Here is an 18,598-nt window from a genome sequence, read left to right as displayed (position 1 = left end):
AGGCCTTAAATCTGGATTTTTAAGGGTGACTAAGTGTGTGAGCATCTGTCGGATTTACCGTTATGACCAGTAAATTTGTTTTCAGGTCAGGTCTTCTAAGCAGCCTCTTCCCATCAAAGCTATGCTCAGATCTCTACCCATTTGGTCCATATGTTTAGGCTGTTTCAGCCATCAATGGTTAGTTAGCACAATGGTTGTATACATACCAACTTACATCAGCTCTGTGTACCATGTTAACATCAGAGACGTGAGTATGTTTCCTTCCCTTCCTTTCTCCTGCTTGCATGGCTGACCAATTACTCTGCCCTCACTAATCATTCCATCTGAGAAATGTATTTCTTATTACCAAAAATAATCTAATATTTAATACTCATGCCAGTAGCTTTTCTGGGGTATGATTTAAGAGGTTACTGATTTTCCTAAGAAAGTATGATTTCAGAATGTCATTATTATTAGTAGTAATTTATCAACAAAAGTTGTGGTCTCACTGCCTTTATTATGGCAATTTACTCAATCTTTTCTCTTTAGAATGGACTTCTATCTGCCCTTCCTTTTATTGTTGCCTGGGTCATAGGCATGGTGGGAGGCTATCTGGCAGATTTCCTTCTAACCAAAAAGTTTAGACTCATCACTGTGAGGAAAATTGCCACAATTTTAGGTAAGAACAGAGCTTGAGGGTCAGATAATTCGCGTAGCATACAACAGCCAAAGAATGCATCTCACTGTTTAATTTGTTTCTTCTTCATTTCCTAGGAAGTCTCCCCTCTTCAGCACTCATTGTGTCTCTGCCTTACCTCAATTCCGGCTATATCACAGCAACTGCCTTGCTGACGCTCTCATGCGGATTAAGCACATTGTGTCAGTCAGGGATTTATATCAATGTCTTAGATATTGCTCCAAGGTAGGACTCTGATCTCCACTATCAGTTTCACATTTTCTTTAAAAGATTTAGCTTTCAGCTTTCTGGGATCCCCAAACTTAGGAAATGAATAAACCATAGGGGAAGAACCACAGATAGACCTGTGGCCATTTTTTTCAGGTATGTTGAGGAAGGGGTATTGATTTGTCCTCATCCCTCTCATTGAATATACATAGTGCAAGTCCTTTTTGATATAATTGTCTAATTATAATTATATATAATTGTGAAATATAATTGAGTTATAGATTCATACATGGATCAGGGCTGAAGGATACTGTCAAACATCTCTGGATCTAGACCGGAACATTCCTGTCACCCACAGGTATTCCAGTTTTCTCATGGGAGCATCAAGAGGATTTTCGAGCATAGCACCTGTCATTGTACCCACTGTCAGCGGGTTTCTTCTTAGTCAGGTACAATTTTTTTGTCATGAAGGACTCCAAAGATGCTCTGCTAAATCCACTTATAAAGGTGATAGCATGTATTCAAAGACTGAAAAATAAAGTTAAATTTTGGGTAATTTGTCATTAAGATGAACCTGGTAAAGAAAAATATAGAATCATTTCTTTGGTGACCTAAAGCCTGGTTCATTCTCAAGCAAAGAACTAAATAGTGATTGCTGTCTTTGAAACTGAAACCACACAGCTGCATAGGTGTCTTGGGATAATGATTCCATGCATAAATGCCAACCTGCTAAGTTTTGGGCAATACTTTGAATTTGTATCCAGCATCTACAAGGAACTTAAGTTTACAAAAAACAAATGAACCCTTTAAAGAGTTTGCAAAGAACGTGACCAGATTCTTTTCAAAAGAAGACATACACGTTCTTCTTTTGAGAATTGTCTTCTCATGTCCTTAGCCCACTTTTTGATGGGACTGTTTATTTTTGTCTTGCTAATTTATTTGAGTTCATTGTAGGTTCTGGATATTAGTCCTTTCTCAGATGTATAGATTGTGAAAATTTTCTCCCAGTCTGTGGGTTGTCTGTTTATTCTGCTGACTGTTTCTTTTGCTGTGCAAAAGCTCTTTAGTTTAATTAAGTCCCAGCTATTTTTGTTTTTATTGCATTTGCTTTTGGGTTCTTGGTCATGAAATCCTTGCCTAAGCCGGTGTCTAGAAGGGTTTTTCTGATGTTATCTTCTAGAATTGTTATAGTTTCAGGTCTTAGATTTAAGTCCTTGATCTATCTTCAGTTGATTTTTGTATAAGGTGAGAGATGAGAATCCAGTTTCATTCTCCTACATGTGGCTTTCCAATTATCCCAGCACTATTTGTTGAATAAGGTGTCCTTTCCCTACTAAATGTCCAAAAAACATGTGAAAAAATGCTCAGCATCACTAATGATCAGGGAAATGCAAATCAAAACCACAATGCGATATTACCTTACTCCTGCAAGGTTGGCCATTGTTGTTGGCCTGGATGACTATTGGTAGGAATTTAAACTAGTACAACCAGCATGAAAAACAGTGTGGATATTCCTTAAAGAACTAAAAGTAGAACTACTGTTTGATCCAGCCATCCCACTACTGGGTTTCTACCCAGAGAAAAGAAGTCATTATACGAAAAAGATAATTGCACAGACATATTTATGGCAGCACAATTCACAATTGCAAAAATGTGCAACCAACCCAAATGCCCATTAATCAATGAGTGGATAAAGAAACTGTGGTATACATATATATGATGGAATACCACTCAGCCATAAAAAGGAATGAATTAATGGCATTCACAGCAATCTGGATGGGATTGGAGACTATTATTCTAAGTGAAGTAACTCAGGAAAGGAAAACCAAACATCATACATTCTCACTCACAAGTGGGAGCTAAACTATGATGATGCAAAGGCATAAGAGTGACACAGTGGACTTTGAGGACTCAGGGGGAAGGTGTCAGAAGGGGGTAAGGGTTAAAAGACTACAAATCCAGTTCAGTGTATTCTGATTGGGTGATGGGTGCACCAAAATCCCACATATCACCACTAAAGAACTTACTCATGTAACCAAATATCACCTGTTCCCCAAAAACCTATGGAAATAAAAAAATTTAAAAATAATAATAAAATAAAATAAAAATTTTTTAAAAGAAGACATATATGCAGCCAACAAAGGTATGAAAAAAGCTAAATATCACTGATCATTAGAGAAATGCAAATCAAAACCACAATGAGATCATCTCACAGCAGTCAGAATGTCTATTATTAAAAAGTCAAAAATAACAAATGCTGGAGAGGTTACAGAGAAAAGGGAACGCTTATACACTGTTGGTGGGAGTGTAAATTAGTTCAACCATTGTGGAAAGCAGTGTGGTGATTCCTCAAAGAGCTAAAAACAGATCTTCCATTCTACGCAGCAATTCCATTACTGGGTATATACCCAAAAGAATGTAAATTATTCTACCATAAAGACACATGAACACTTACGTTCTCTGCAGCACTATTCACAATGGAAAAGACATGGAATCAACCTAAATGCCCATCAATGACAGATTGGATAAAGAAATATGGTACATATACACCATGAAATACTATGCAGAATGAGATCATATCTTTTGTAGGAAAATGGATGGTGCTGGAGGCCATTATCCTAGCAAACTAACGCAGGAACAGAAAACCAAATACCACATGTTCTCACTTATAAGTAGAAAAAAAAGGATGAGCGTTCATGGACACAAGGAGGGGAACAACAGACACTGGATCTTACTTGAGAGTGAAGGGTGGGAGGAGGGAAAGAGTCAGAAAAAAAAAACTATTGGGGACTAGGCTTAGTACCTGGGTGATGAAATATCTGTACAACAAACCCCCATTACATGAGTTTACCTATATACCACAACTGCACATGTGCCTCTAAGCCTAAAAGTTTTTTTTAGAAAATAATATTTCCAGCCAGGTGCGGTGGGCTCACACTTGTAAACCCAGCACTTTGGGAGGCCGAGGCAGGCAGTCACGAGGTCAGGAGATCAAGACCATCCTGGCCAACATGGTGAAACCCCGTCTCTACTAAAAATACAAAACAATTAGCCGGATGTGGTGTTGCATACCTGTAGTCCCAGCTACTCGGGAGGCTGAGGCAGGAGAATTGCTTGAACCCAGGAGGCGGAGGCTGCAGTGAGCCGAGATCGTGCCACTGTACTCCAGCCTGGGCGACAAAGTGAGACTCTGTCTCAAAAAAAAAAAGAAAAGAAAAGAATATTTCCATCACCCAGATGGTTCTTTTGTGCTCCTTTCCATTCAGTACCCCTCCTGGTTGTAACTATTACCTTGACTTCTGTTTTCATAGATTATATTTTCCCATTCTTGCCTTTCATAGAAATGGAATCATATAGTACCTACCCTAGCTTATTTCATCCATCATGTTTTTGAGATTCATCCATTGGATGTTATAATAGCTTGTTCTTTTCTATTGCTGTGTAGTGTCTCATTGTGTGGCTAATCACAAATTATCTATTGTACTTTTATGGACATTTGAGTTGTTTGGCTATTATCAATAAGGCTGCTATGAACATTGTTTTCTTTTCACTAGAATAACAGTGTTTTGGTTTCATTGCATTCATTATGGTTGTTTTTTATTAAAGGCAAGTAATTCTGGTTATCTATTTCAAATAGTGATAAAATAGTTCCTTTTAAAATTTAATTGATTTAAAAAAACAAAATTTCTAGAAAATTGTAAATAATTATACATTAAAAATTTTCATTTGCATAATCATGCCAAAAAGGGGATAATGAAAGCAAACATTAAGTGTGTGATGTATGCATAGGTATTTCATATGCTGTAAACTCATTTAACTGTTGATTCTCACATCAGTTGTGAAAATTGAATTTTATTATTTTCATTCCCTAACAAGCTGAAAATCTGTTAGCATAAGTCTTTCCACAATAAGGATGAACAATCAGAATTCTTCAAACTTAAACATGTATAGCTCAAAAGCCCATAATCTTTTCACAATTCCAGCACAACATAAGAAGAATCTTGAAAGGATTCTCAGCATAGTTTATATAGTCGAGATTCATGCAAAAGAGAAAATGTATGGCACTTGGATAAACAGTGACAAATGCATTTATGTAGATTAATCACAAAGTTCTCCAAATACCCTTTATTAGGAACACTGAATGTATTTTGAAATCCTTTGCATTTAACTATCAAGCCACTTTCAGGAAATGAATTTCTACAAGGAAACCCACCAGTGAATGTTGTCATCTGAACTATTAATATAATGTTTCATAGAAAAATATGAAAGAGGTAATATATACTTGGGGTTTTGTGTCTCCAGGACCCTGAGTTTGGGTGGAGGAATGTCTTCTTCTTGCTGTTTGCCGTTAACCTGTTAGGACTACTCTTCTACCTCATATTTGGAGAAGCAGATGTCCAAGAATGGGCTAAAGAGAGAAAACTCACTCGTTTATGAAGGTAAAGGATAGTGATTTTATGCATGGTTATAGCCATAGAAGAAGCTGAAGTTTTAAATTCTATATCATTTTCCTTTCTTAGTTATCCCACCTTGGATGGAAAAGTCATTAGGCACCGTATTGCATAAAATAGAAGGCTTCCGTGATGAAAATACCAGTGAAAAGATTTTTTTTTCCTGTGGCTCTTTTCAATTATGAGATCAGTTCATTATTTTATTCAGACTTTTTTTTGAGAGAAATGTAAGATGAATAAAAATTCAAATAAAATAATAACTAAGAATGCAGTTGTCATCTTCATAGAATTAACAATGGATTAAGAGGGCTTGCTGTGTGGGACCCAGTATGTTAGATTCCATTACTGGATACAAGAAACAATGTTTTAAAACCTTTAATCCGGGGTGACAACCTCACTAGGGCAATGATTTTTCCTGTTTGTGAAAATTAATATTACTTTCTATTTATTGGGTTGGGTATTGTCCATGTGTTCTTCCCTGTATGTCCTCCATTTATTTCCATCCTGCTCAGGCTCCAAGAGGCTGACCCATATGGATTGCATCCTGTACTCCCTTGTCCATTGGCTTCTGCTAGATTTTTAAGGGAGATAGGTAGAGTCAGGCAGTGTTTATCTCTGACAGTCTCTCTTTTAGGGTGTGCAGATGGCTGAGCTTTCTACAGTTCACAGCTCCTGGAAGGCAGCCCTTTCCATATGTTCTAGTGACTTCTCTCTTCCTTGTCCCTTCAGCCTTTTTTATTTGCCTTTATTTGGCAAGCTGTGGGGTTCTCCAGAATCCCTTGTGGTTTCCCTACCACCTGCCTAATCCTGTGTAAATTGTCATTTTCAGCAATGCTCACAAATTACCCATTGTAAGTCTGTCATTTTTCTTCTTCTGGGATCCAAATAGTTCAGTGGTTCAATTACTTATAAAGCTCAAATATGAATGAATTTGTATTTTTGTAAAATGATAATTTGTAGGTGTTGGTGAGTTCAGGACTATGGTCTGGATTGACCCCTGTTCTGATTTCTACCATGTAGAATAAAGATTAGAGGCATTGAGCCATTTCATATAGAGGCAATGTGATAGACAATAGTTCTAAGTGAAAAATCAAGGCAAGGATTTAGAGGGCCAAGCTTGAATAAACACAACAATTACTGAGATCTTGTTATGTTCCAGAATCTGGAATCTTGGGACACTGGAGTAAAGGAGGCACAGTCATTCTCCATCCTAACGTGGAGGACAGACACAATAATTGATAGCACTACACTGTTTTAGGTACAATAGCAGAGAAACATGTAGGGCATCATGAAAGACCAGATGAGGAGTGCCGATTCCAAGTGATGGTAAAATCTTACCAAGTGGTAAGATATTTTACACTGGAGCCCAACTTGCACAAAAGAATAAAAGTAAGAAGCAGGATGGATTCTGAAGGGAATCACTTGCCTGCATAATCAGTTAGGAAAGGAGAGAAGGCAGATTTAGGGAAGTGGGAGTGGCCAGAGTAAGGAGGTCTTGTTTGCTGTGTTAGGGAGTTCAAGGTATAACCTACAAGCAGTATGATAGGAATCATATCAATACTGACAAGGGCAGATTTTCTCTCTAAATAGAACACTCTGACCTAATTTGAGAATCAAGAAGACTAGTTAAATGACCATCTGTGCAGCGGCCTACACAGCAGTGGTGAGGACTGAACTCACCTCAGCAGTGGTGAGGGCAGAAAAAGCTGAGATGAAGACAAGAAGAGAGACATGAAAAATGTTTATAAGATAGAACTGGAAGATTATGGTTTTTGACTAGATGGATGCAGGAGAAGAAAAGTGTCAAGGAGTCCTGGGTCTCTAATGTGAGAGACTGAATAGATAGTGGTCTGAACAACTAAGCCAGGGAATGTAGCAAGATGAGCCCTTTTCAGGGGGGAAGATCATGATTTGACTTTGGGACATGTTGAGTTAATGGTAATAGTGGGATAATCATGTGGACATGTGTATTAGCTTCCTGGGGCTGCTCTAACAAAGTGCCACCAACTAAGTTGCTCAAACAAAGTAATTTATTGTCTTACAGCTCTAGAAGTCCAAAATCGAGGTGTTGGCAGGGTTGGTTCCTTTTAAAGGCTATAAGGAAGAATCTGTTCTATGCCTTTTTTATTCTTTTAGCTTCTAGTAGTCTCAGGCAATTTTTGGCTTGTAGATGGCCTTCTCCCTGAGTCCTCACATCATCTCTTCTCTGTACACATCTGTCTCTGTGTCCAAATGTTCTGTTTTTATAAGGACATCAGTCATATCGCATCAGGTTCTACTCTAATGACATCATCTTAACTTGATCATCTGCAAAGACCCTATTTTCAAATACAATCACATTCACAGATACTGAGTATTAGGACTTCAACATCTTTTGGGGGAACATAATTCAAGCCATAGCAGCAAGCTCAATAAGGGGCCAGATCACTAATCTGAAACTTATAGAAACTATAAGAGTGAAATGGAGAAAAAGATAAAGGAGAAAAATGCAAATGTTCAGTACCGCAGACCTGAGTTTAGACCAAATGCCTCAACAAGAGCCTGTGGATGGAAAACCACAAGCCAAGACAGAATGCCAACATCTAAGGAGGGCCAAAAAAAGAAATGCCCACACATAACAGAGATGAAAGAGTCAGGTGTGTAAGTTTGAGAAATAACAGGAGAGTACAACTCTCATTGAAGACTCATGGGCATGGCCTTTTAAGAAAGACCGCTGATGAGCAATAACAAGTGTAGTGAAGAAGTTCAAGTAGATGAGGTTAGAAAAGGAACTTAGCCTCCTTGTGATGAGGAATTCTTGGTAGCTTTTTCAGGGTACATTTAGCAGAGAGATGAGTGTACAGGTCAGTTCGCAGTTTGTTGGTAAGTGAAAGGGAATGAGAGGGTAGAGAAAGTAAGAGAAATCTTTTCACAAAATTTGATAAAGGGAGATGGGCATATAGCAGAGAGGGATATTTCATTAGTTGGTATTTCACCATCAGAGTGTAGAATCCTGAAGGAAGGAGGGCACTTGAGGGTCAGCCATCAAGGTCTGACTCAACATCGTGAGAAAGTTCTCCTCTCGAAGTGTGGGTCTCACCTCCTTGTTGTTCTAACAAAGGGCAAGGGACACTTCCCCTTCTGCTCTTCATATGTGCTCACCTTCATCACATTTCAAATTCTGCATTTTGGGTTGTTTGTCCAGAAGTGACCAGTTTCTTCTATTAAAGATCCAGTTACCTGGCCTCCCTGCTTGAGCACACATATGACCGGAGATGCACCAACTTAGGATGGATTTCTGCTTGGTATTCTTTTCTGTACTCTTGCTTTTATCCATACACTCCAATCTCCCTTCCCATGATCTCATGTTCAGAAATTCATTTCTAGGCATATACAAAGCCTCTAGTACCACGTCTTTCATCTAGTCATTTTTAGTGTGAGTTTTTAAATAGGTATAATCCACATGATACTGAGAGTGAACTGTTTAAAGGTAAAATTAGTGAGCTATTTTATTAAGACAGGAAATTTTTAGGTGATATTCAAAGACAATGACATGCATTGTGAAACCTTTGTTTCCCCAGGCAATACCAATCTTGGACAGGGATGGGGTAATGATTCACATTTATGGGGGGAAAAATTATCTTTGTGTGACTCCAGTCACAGTTTGCTTCTATCAAATCTTCAGTCTCCAATGAAGTTTAAATATTCCTGGGAATCCTAATGAAGGACTGTTTTTATGAGTTTTGTGTTATCATTGTAATGTCAAGATTGTGTGTCAAGTCAATATGAAGTTTAAAACCATTTCCAATATGTTCACTTGATTTACTCTTTTCCATTATTTGGATATCCCATTACACAGGCACAGTGGATGATTTAAGTATTCCAAGAAGCTGTTTCTATACCAAAGTAGCTAGCAATAATGTAACAATTCCCCTTATCAACCCAAACCACATAAATGTATCCCAAATTTTAGTCCAATGAAATGCATTCCCACTGCAGCCTTCCCTTCACCATATCAAAAAATGCCAAGAGCAACTCCATAGTACTATGGTACCCAATAGGATGGAGATAGTAACTTTAAACAATTGTGGTTAAAATGGCTTACTTCTAGAAATTTTCAAAAATATGGGACTATATGAACATGTCACTAGTGCCCTCTTCCCCACCAGGACTTTGGAAATGGTCCATGCAAATGAAAGATCTTTAACCTTGTCAATGAGCTGAAACTCGTGATGTTCCAAGGCTGAGCCATGCTTCTTTGAGCCCTCAGTGTCAGTACTTAATGAATATCTGGTGAACGAAATTGAAACATTGGCATCTTCCAAATATCTCACTCCAATTCACTGCCTGAGTTTCCAAGCAGAACTGCTTTGTCTGCAACGTCTTGGAGAGGTTTTTGGTAAAGCCAATCCTTTAGTTCTGACCCACCAGCCACTCTCTTCCATGAGATTCTAGAGTCTGAACCTACACTCACTTTTACTCTTCCATTAATTGCGTCTCTTTTCTATTTACCTAACCATTGTTACCAGATCGCTAATACTGACATTGTGTGCCTGCCTCCATTATTCCTTTGGGTAAGTTTCTTAGGGATTTTCCTCATTCCCAGGGACTCTCTAGTCACTAATGAAGAAGTTCCTAGTGACTCCAACTCTACTAGACTTCTCCATACACCGGGCATGTATCGATGTTATTGAATATTAGCAATGAAAACAGTTTAGATTCAGTCTGAGACAATGCCCACATTAACTACGTGTTGAGTATATGCGCAGAAGTGCAGAAATAAATCAATCTAGAGGTTCTTTCCCATCAAAATTTAAAAATAGTTGCATTCAGTCATTATAGCACACACTCAATACTCCACCAATATCCCCTCAGTTCCCTTTACCATTTTGCTGCATACCAGCTCCTGATGAGTTTTCATTCCCAACACCTGGAACCTGTTTTTTTCTGTTAGAGGGCTCCCTCAGGCTGCAGGAGCCAGTTTTGCCTGCCAACCTGGATGTGCCTGGGAATTTGTGTTGCCTGGGAACAGCTCTTACTCAAAGCATCACTATACAGATATAAATGCTCCATCTCCCTTTGCTTCTGCTTGGCAAGCGAGGTCCACACTATCTCCCAAATCCCCTAAGAATTGAACTGGACCTTACTTTATATCCTTTCCAGATCTACTTATGCTCTCCTCAGTCAGGTTTCCCTGGAAATACATCGTAATAAATCATTTTTACAGGAATCCTCATCTCAGGGTCTGCTTCTAAAGAATCTGACCTAAGCCAGTTGTTTCCACAAGAAGGCCTAGGATGCAGATTCTTATAATAACTTCCAGAGTTATATCACTGACAAGCCAGGTGGCCCAGGGACCCCCCCCCTTGATGTTTGTAAAAGCATTGGTGATAACCTGGGCCTGCTGTAGCATTACAATTGCTGACTCTGTCCTGTTGTGCATTGGAATGAAAGATGGGATACAGGTGTAAGGGAAGGCACTGGCTTGGTCAATAACTCTAGCATTTGAGAAATGTGTGGAAATGGCAATTAGAACAACTTTGAAGTTGGCTGTTTGATGGTGGTCATGATCACCAATGTACTCAAGATGGCCAATTACATCAGAGAATGGTGTGAAAGTCAGAAAATTTCCCTGGCAGCATTTAAAGATATCCTGATCTCCAATAGCAGAGGGCAGACATGTTCTGAAGATCAGACTCAGGATTTGATTGTCAGAGTAGCAGAAAACACAAAGACAAACACTCAACTTTACGCTAAAGTCAAGTCCTGGGAAGTCTCATGCTAAAGTCAAGGCCTGAAATTTACCCTCAAACTTATTGGTATCCTTATCCCAGTACCCCATGCTGCGGGATGGCAGCATCCCATTTCCTGAAGATTCCCATGCAGAAAACACAGCTGATACAGATGCCTTGCAAGACAATACTTGCTTATTCAAATTCTATCCTCATGTTCTCTATTACCTTAACAAATAGTAAACCTGAATACTTGACAAATAGCTAGGTCAGGGCTTAGGATGGTCCAAATAGTGTAGTGCTGGCCCTGCTAAAGTGGAAGGGACAAGGAGAGCATGCCTAGAATATGGGACCAGAGTGTTGGGGGCAGAAGGTAAGTCCAGATAAGGGAGATCTTGTTAATATGAGGGCACACTGCTGTGACTCAGGATTTAATATCATTGAAGTTTACATGAAAATGCTCAAAAACAGTTCACTCTTGCTGAATTAGTAATTCAGATGCAATACCACAGCCCAGGTGGAATAGCAGACAGTAATGCCATTTGTAAAGATGTAGAAGATGCTAGAGTAATGATCTCTATTGTATTCCCATTCAACTCACCAATGTGGCCCCAGAATAAATAGATTGTGGCAGATGGTGGAGGACCACCACAGATGGGATCCAGTGGTAGCCTTAATTGCATATGGTGTGCCAGATGGAACACATCAACAGAGGCTTTGTCACTTCCTATACAGGTATTAGTATGGCGAGTGTGTTCTTTGGAAGAGCCATGGGAAAGGAGGATTATAAGTAGTTTGCATTGACTTGGGATAGACAACAGTACTTCTTTCACAGTTTTGTCAAGGAATGTGTTAACTTGCCAGCCTCTTTCACAACACAATCTGAAAGGATCTTGATTATCTGCAACATCACATTGTTTCACTATAAGCATGCAGTTATGTTAACTAGAGTTGAATAGCAAGAAGGAACAAGGACTCTGGATGCCATGTAAAAATATATACACTCCCAAGGGAGGGGAGAGAAAGCCTACAAAGTGTCAGGGACTAGCCACATAAGTGAAGTTTTCAGGGATCCCGTGGTCTCAAATATGCCAGAATATCATCTCCAAGGTAAAGAACAAGTTATATCTTGAAACTCCTACCACTAAGAAAGAATCACAAAACTTGGCCAAAAAAAAAAAAAAAAAGGTGTAAACCTCATCAAGTTTTAGAGGGAATATATATCACACATCTAATAAGACAGTACGCTAACACTTACTTGCCCCAGCCTGAAAGTCCATCCTCAAAACACTCTTCCCTGTCCTTACAACCAGGGGACTGGGTTTGTATTGTAGACTCCTCTGCCCCTCTCCAACCTAAGTGGTTGGGCCCTCACCAGGTTATCCTAGCTACTCCCACAGAGGCAAAGCTAACATCTTTTCCACACTGGACACACCATTCCAAACTAAAAAGAGCACCAGATCCACATTCAGCAATTTCCTCACCCCCAAAATATTCTTCCTCCCTCACAGGACCAACCTCACTGCACTTAAAAATTCCTGAAGTTGCCAATCCAGAAGGCCCTAGTCCATAACACTCTCCACCTCCAATTGTAAATCTTTTATCTCATATCTTGTTTCAGATATTTCCTGGTATTCCCTCCCCAGGTCCCTGAATAGTCAACTCCAATTTCTCACATTAATCCAGGAGCTATGGCTGCAGGGCCTTCCAAATATTCACTCCTTCTCAAATCTCCTTTTTCTCCTTTTGTCTTCTTTGTCTGTGGGGTACTCTAAGTGCCCCCCACCCCACCCAACCTCTGGCAGTCAGGCCCCCGTCGTCAACCTCACACATTGCCTCTTAAATCAGTCACACACCCGTCTTTCTTCCAACTGTTAAATTTGTTAGTCCACACAAATCCAGAAGTTCACTGCCCTTTCTGTTAATCTAACTACATAACCCTGGTCCAGAATAAACCTGCATCTTACCTACTCAGCCAATCCACTCCTGAAATCTGTTTATAATCTTTCTCAGCTAAACACCTTTCCCTCCAATCTATCAAATCCACTCACATCATCACACACAGGGTCGTCACCATGCTTCACCTCATAACCTCTAAACTAAACATGTTACAAGCCCGATTCCATAAAACACCTCTTACCAATCCCTCCCCTCTGTGCTGGCCCAGCTTTTCATGTATCCAACCCAAGGATACCCCCTGGAAAAAAAATGCACACACAATTCCCTCAACTGCAATCTATATCCTTCTGCCCCATCAGGGCCACAATGGCTGTTAGTTAACAAAAACCCATTTCTCTCTCTCTCTCCAAAACCAAACAGCCTTCACCTCCTCCCACACCAACATTCCCTATCAGACCCTCACAGGGGCTTCCCTTGCTAATAGCTATTCAACCTGGAGAAACAAAATGTCGGAACAAAAAGTTTGTCCAGGATTCAACCCCCGTCTTCTCATAGCTCGCTACATTCACTTACAACTTTTGCCTCTCAATCCCCGGTCTTTTCTTTCTGTATGGCACTAACTCTTATCTTTGCTTGCCGGCAGTTTGGTCAAGAATGTACACCCTGGTTTCAATCTTCAAACATTAGCATTTTGCTAAACAACCAGACCATCCAGGTTCCTTTGGTAGCTTCTGTTTCATCTTCCTCCACACGCACTAAGCGGGCTCTACATCTTATTCCTCTGGTAACAGGATTAAGCATGTCAGATGCACTTGGCACTGGAATAGCAAGTATATCAACCTCAACCTCCCTATATTGAAAAAATCTCTACAGTCCTCTATAATACCTTAGAGGACATGCATGCTTCCATTGCAAGCCTCCCAAGGCAGATAAACTCTCTTGTGGGAGTCATTCTCCAAAACCAAAGGGTCCTAGACCTGCTAATCACTGAAAATGGGGGCACATGTGTATATCTCCAAGAAGAATGCTTTTTAATGTTTATGAATCTGGGATTGTTCGCGAAGAAGCCCATGGGCTCCGTAACAGGGATGCAGAAATCCAACATCAAGTCACTAACTCTTGGTAGCACGGGTCATCCCTCCTAAAGTATACGCCTTGGGTAACCGCTTTCTTAGGACCCCTAACCTTCCTCCTCCAAATACTAACAATTGGCCCATGTGTACTCACCTGCATATCCTGCTTTATCTCCCGAAGGCTGAACTCCCTTGTCCAGGCAACCACCCAGAAACTCATTGATGCCATCCTTCTCCTCTGCCAAGTTTGGTATCAGCAGCTCCAGGAAAACAACTCTGAGGTTGGACACCCACTACTTCAAAACCCCAACCCTGATAACAGAGCCCCTGTTCAGCAGGAAGCAACCAGATAGTCAACAACACCGCTTTCCCTTTTATGTTAAAGTAGAAGGCAAGAATGTTAGTCCAAACTACACCACTTTGTAAGCCTCCCCCACCGCCATTTCTCAGACCTCAGTCAAAGTGAAACATTCCACGGGGGTTTGGGCCATAAGAAACAGCCTGCCTCTTATCATATTCTGCTGGGAGAAAGTGCGAAAGTGCAAAGAACACCACATTCAGCCGGAAAAAGGGCTAGAACGGCCTCATCCTGGGAACACGTAATCAACATTTTCCCAGGCATTAGGCCGTGCCCCCGCCAGACCCCTCCTGCCCAGACCTATAAATTGCCCCAGTCTTTAAGCAGCGGTGGGCCCTGACATTAAGCTGGTCTCCCACATCTGTAGGTCTAATGCTGGACATAAAGCCAGCATTTGCTGTTAAGCCAGGCTCTCTCTCTCTCTCTCTGTGTGTGTGTGTGTGTGTCTGTGTATGTCTTTCTTTAACCCATGCCTCCCCTTCAAAACCTGATACCCTGTAGCCAACCACTGATGGATACTGGCATATAAATACTCTAACTTCTGTACCTTTGGTTAGGATGAATCTGAGGTGCAGACTACACTGTTCCCACTGCTCTCTTGTAGCATTAGTCCAAAATTACCTTCCTCCAGACTTGGCTTGTTTTCGTACCCTTGTTTGGTCTCCTTTCTTTCCCTGCCCACTTCCCAACCTCCTTACTATTTTTGTTGTTGGTTTGTTTTCCTGAAAATACCATTACATCACTTTAACATTAATCTTCATCTCAGGATCTGTTTCTGGGGAAGGCAGCAGTTGATTTTGGCAATCCTATTAGTATTATTTTCATGTTAATACAGGCATGCTATAATAAAGCAAAAAAGTATATTCATTGGGAACAAAGATATTCAACAAAAGAGAAATATGTAAGACTATAAAATCAAAGCAATTTTGAGAATAGCCCTAATCCTAAATTTGAATTAGAAATATAAGGAAAAAATTATAATTTCTTTTCAAAAAAATACCCTTTTCAAGTTCTTCCACTGAAAACATCTAAAAGCAGTGAGAGCCAGGAACAATGAGCACTTAGTGTTCAGAGTGTGGTCTCTAAACATTATTTCCTGCTGAAAGGAGCCAGCACTTCCTAAGAAAGCCCAGATCTGAGAATAGAAAAAAAGAAAAAAAAAGAAAATATATAAGAGGAAGCTGGAAAGTTTTTTGTGTGTTGGAAGACAAGAAAGCTATTCAAGACCACAAGAGTCATATCATAATGACATGGAAATCAGCTTGAAGGGACTCCCACTGACCAAAGAAGGAACAATTGGAGCATCGAAAAGGAATAAGAACTGCAATAGACTGTAAAACATCAAATAAAATCCATGAGGTCATAATAGTACTTGGTCATTTTTGCTAAGACACTAACTTATTTTAGAACTTTATCAGGTAACTATGGTAACTTTCCTATTAAATCTGTATTTCCAGCTTACCAAATGTTTGATAAGGTAAATTTCCTTTTTTATAAAAAAATTCTAGCTCATAAATGAAGGAGACATGATAGAATTAGAAAATCACTATTTTATAATTTTTTTTTTTTTTTTTTTTTTTTTTTTTTTTTTGAGACGGAGTCTCGCTCTGTCACCCAGGCTGGAGTGCAATGGCGCAATCTCGGCTCACTGCAAGCTCCGCCTCCCGGGTTCATGCCATTCTCCTGCCTCAGCCTCCCGAGTAGCTGGGACTACAGGCGCCTGCCACCAAGTCCGGCTAATTTTTTGTATTATTAGTAGAGATGGGGTTTCACCGTGTTAGCCAGGATGATCTCGATCTCCTGACCTTGTGATGCACCCGCCTCGGCCTCCCAAAGTGCTGGGATTACAGGCATGAGCCACCGCACCCGGCCCATTTTATAACTTCTAATCAAATGATGGATCTAGGCACCATTTACTAACTGTAGCTAAAAGCCATAGGTGAAAGTTTGGTGAAAACTTTATTAATAAGTCAGGCTAAGAATATCTGAAACTACTGATTAATCTTACCACCACTAAAAGTGAGACAACCTGCTATTATGTGCCTCCCAACACGGAGCGATAGTACCCTGTATCATCCCATATCCCTGTGAATTGTTTTTGTGCTGAATCTAACCAAGCCTCTGTATATACCTCACAGTTTGCAGGATGTAAGGAAATACAAAAATATATCAAATGATCCTAAAAGGGAGCTATTCGCCAAACCAATTAGGAGAGACACTCTGCAAGGGATCCTGTTTTATTGTTGTTGTTTTTAAGTAATGGCAAATGTAAACTGGGAGAGGGGATTATTATAAAATGAGAGACATGACAGCCTTAACAGTTAAGCGCCATTATGTGGATCCTATTCAAATCCTCACTTAAATCAAGCAAATATAAAGGACACAATTTCGAAGCAATTGGGAAAATTGTCATAAAGGTTGGATATTAGGTGATGTTAGGGGATTATTGTTTATTTACTAGATGTGCTGATACCATGTTAGTTATATCTTTTAAAGTCCTAATGAATTAGATAGCCATGCTGAATGTTTTATAGAAGAAATGACATAATGTCTGAGATTTGCTTTAAAATGCTACAAAAAACAACCATTGAATGTTGTTGATAACATTCAAATGGCCAAATGAAAACTCAAATGGCCAAATATTGATAATTATTGAAGTGGGTGAATATGTACACAGTTATCTTAAACTGATCTACTTTTTTGTATGCTTAAACATTTCCATAATAAAATGATAAATTTAAAAATTTAATACATAAAACACAGAATCCAAAAGGAACAATTTCAAAGAATCTCACAGAGCAGCAGAAAGCTTTGGGGCCAGCAAACAGAAAGATGGTTCTCCTTCAGGTAATCAGTATCCAGAACTGGGATACTGATGGCAGATGGGAGTGTTATTATTTAACACATGGACTTTGAACAACTGCTGACCTAGGGGTTTCAATCACTAAAAGGGCTCCTCTTTCAGAAAATGCCAGAAATTGCCCAGCATGAAACAGAACAGACATTACAAACATTCTGCAACACACAGAAGAGGACCAGCAGAATCTGGACTTTTGAAAAAGAAAAAATCTAACTGAATAACAACATCAAAGTCTCCTGGGCAAAGGGGTTAAAGATTTACAACATTTCTTTAGAGGAAAAAAATAACTGGTTGAATTTACAGAGCATCTGCTATGTGCCAAACATTTAATGAGCACTTTAAAAGCATGATAAAAAATTAAAAAAACTTGTTAAGCATGAAATAAATTACCTATAATGCAAAATCACTGATTTTAGTGCTTGGATATTTTTAAGTAATTAGTAGATTACCTTCAAAGAGTTCTAAGTTAAAAGTATTAGGGGCCAGGCACGACGGCTCACGCCTGTCATTCCAACACTTGGGAGGCCAAGGCACGAGGATTGCTTGTGGCAGGAAGTTTGATATCAACCTGGGCAACACAGCAAGACCCTGTCTCTACCAATTAGCTGGGTACAGTGTTGCATACCTGTAATCCCAGCTACTTGGGGCTGAAGTGGAAGGATCCCTTGAGCTCAGGAGTTCAAGTCTGCACTGAGCTATAATTGCACCATAGCACTCCAGCCTGGGTGACAGTGTGAGATCCTGTCTCTCTATGTTTTTTTTTTAATGTTTCCGGATATTGCTATAACCAAGTGGATGAACCAGAACCTACAGTAATTGCAGGAAGAGCCATGAGAGAAGCCACACCTTCCAGAGGACGTGCCTCAATAAAATGTACCTCTTTCTGAGTATGCTGAATGTCAAACAGATGTACTGTTTAGAGAGGAGTGTGGAGGAGACAGGGTGAGGGAAGGAGGGAAAGCAAGGAAGGAGGGAGAAGGAAGAAGGGAAAGAGAAGGAAGAAAGAAAGAAAAAAGGAAGAAAAGGAGGAAGAAAGGAAGGAAGGGAATTAAGAGTAAAAATTTAATATGGCATTTATGGGGCATTTAGAAAGCCACAACATTCCTGTGAGAACAGCATTGTATACTCAGAGCCATCCTTAATAGAGAAATCTTGAGAGCACTTATGGCAGGCAAGCTCTACCTCCTGGGCAGGGAGAGAGACTAAGGGTGTCTGCTTATTATGCCATGAAATTACTGGCAGATTCCCAGTTTCTGGTCCACTGGATGATTTTGACCCACACACCTTCCCTGAAGCTTTAAGGAAAAGGTAACAGTAAAGTTAAAAATTAAGCTTTTAACTTCGACACAGTGATGTCAAAAGA

The 18,598-nt window shown here is 39.8% G+C and overlaps 1 protein-coding gene across 5 annotated transcripts in view; it reads left to right on the top strand.

The window, feature by feature from the left end:
• The window catches only part of SLC17A3 (solute carrier family 17 member 3), a 29,319-nt gene extending 23,718 nt beyond the window's left edge, over positions 1–5,601 (top strand). For 4 of the 5 annotated variants that reach the window (XM_063812170.1, XM_016955017.3, XM_024357073.2 and 1 more), the window contains 6 exons: positions 86–247; positions 529–658; positions 754–901; positions 1,242–1,332; positions 5,186–5,322; positions 5,404–5,601. In XM_063812170.1, the coding sequence (XP_063668240.1) occupies positions 86–247; positions 529–658; positions 754–901; positions 1,242–1,332; positions 5,186–5,320 (666 nt within the window). In that variant the 3' untranslated portion in view covers positions 5,321–5,322; positions 5,404–5,601. The remainder of the gene's footprint in view (positions 1–85; positions 248–528; positions 659–753; positions 902–1,241; positions 1,333–5,185; positions 5,323–5,403) is intronic. The other variant, XM_016955018.3, reaches the window with a different exon arrangement.
• Positions 5,602–18,598: the final 12,997 nt, after the last annotated feature.

This window comes from Pan troglodytes, chromosome 5 (genome assembly GCF_028858775.2).
Source record: "Pan troglodytes isolate AG18354 chromosome 5, NHGRI_mPanTro3-v2.0_pri, whole genome shotgun sequence".
NCBI classification, from domain to species: domain Eukaryota; kingdom Metazoa; phylum Chordata; class Mammalia; order Primates; family Hominidae; genus Pan; species Pan troglodytes.
The sequence above is the reverse complement of the archived record's forward strand: the minus strand, read 5'-3'. Positions and strand labels throughout refer to the sequence as shown.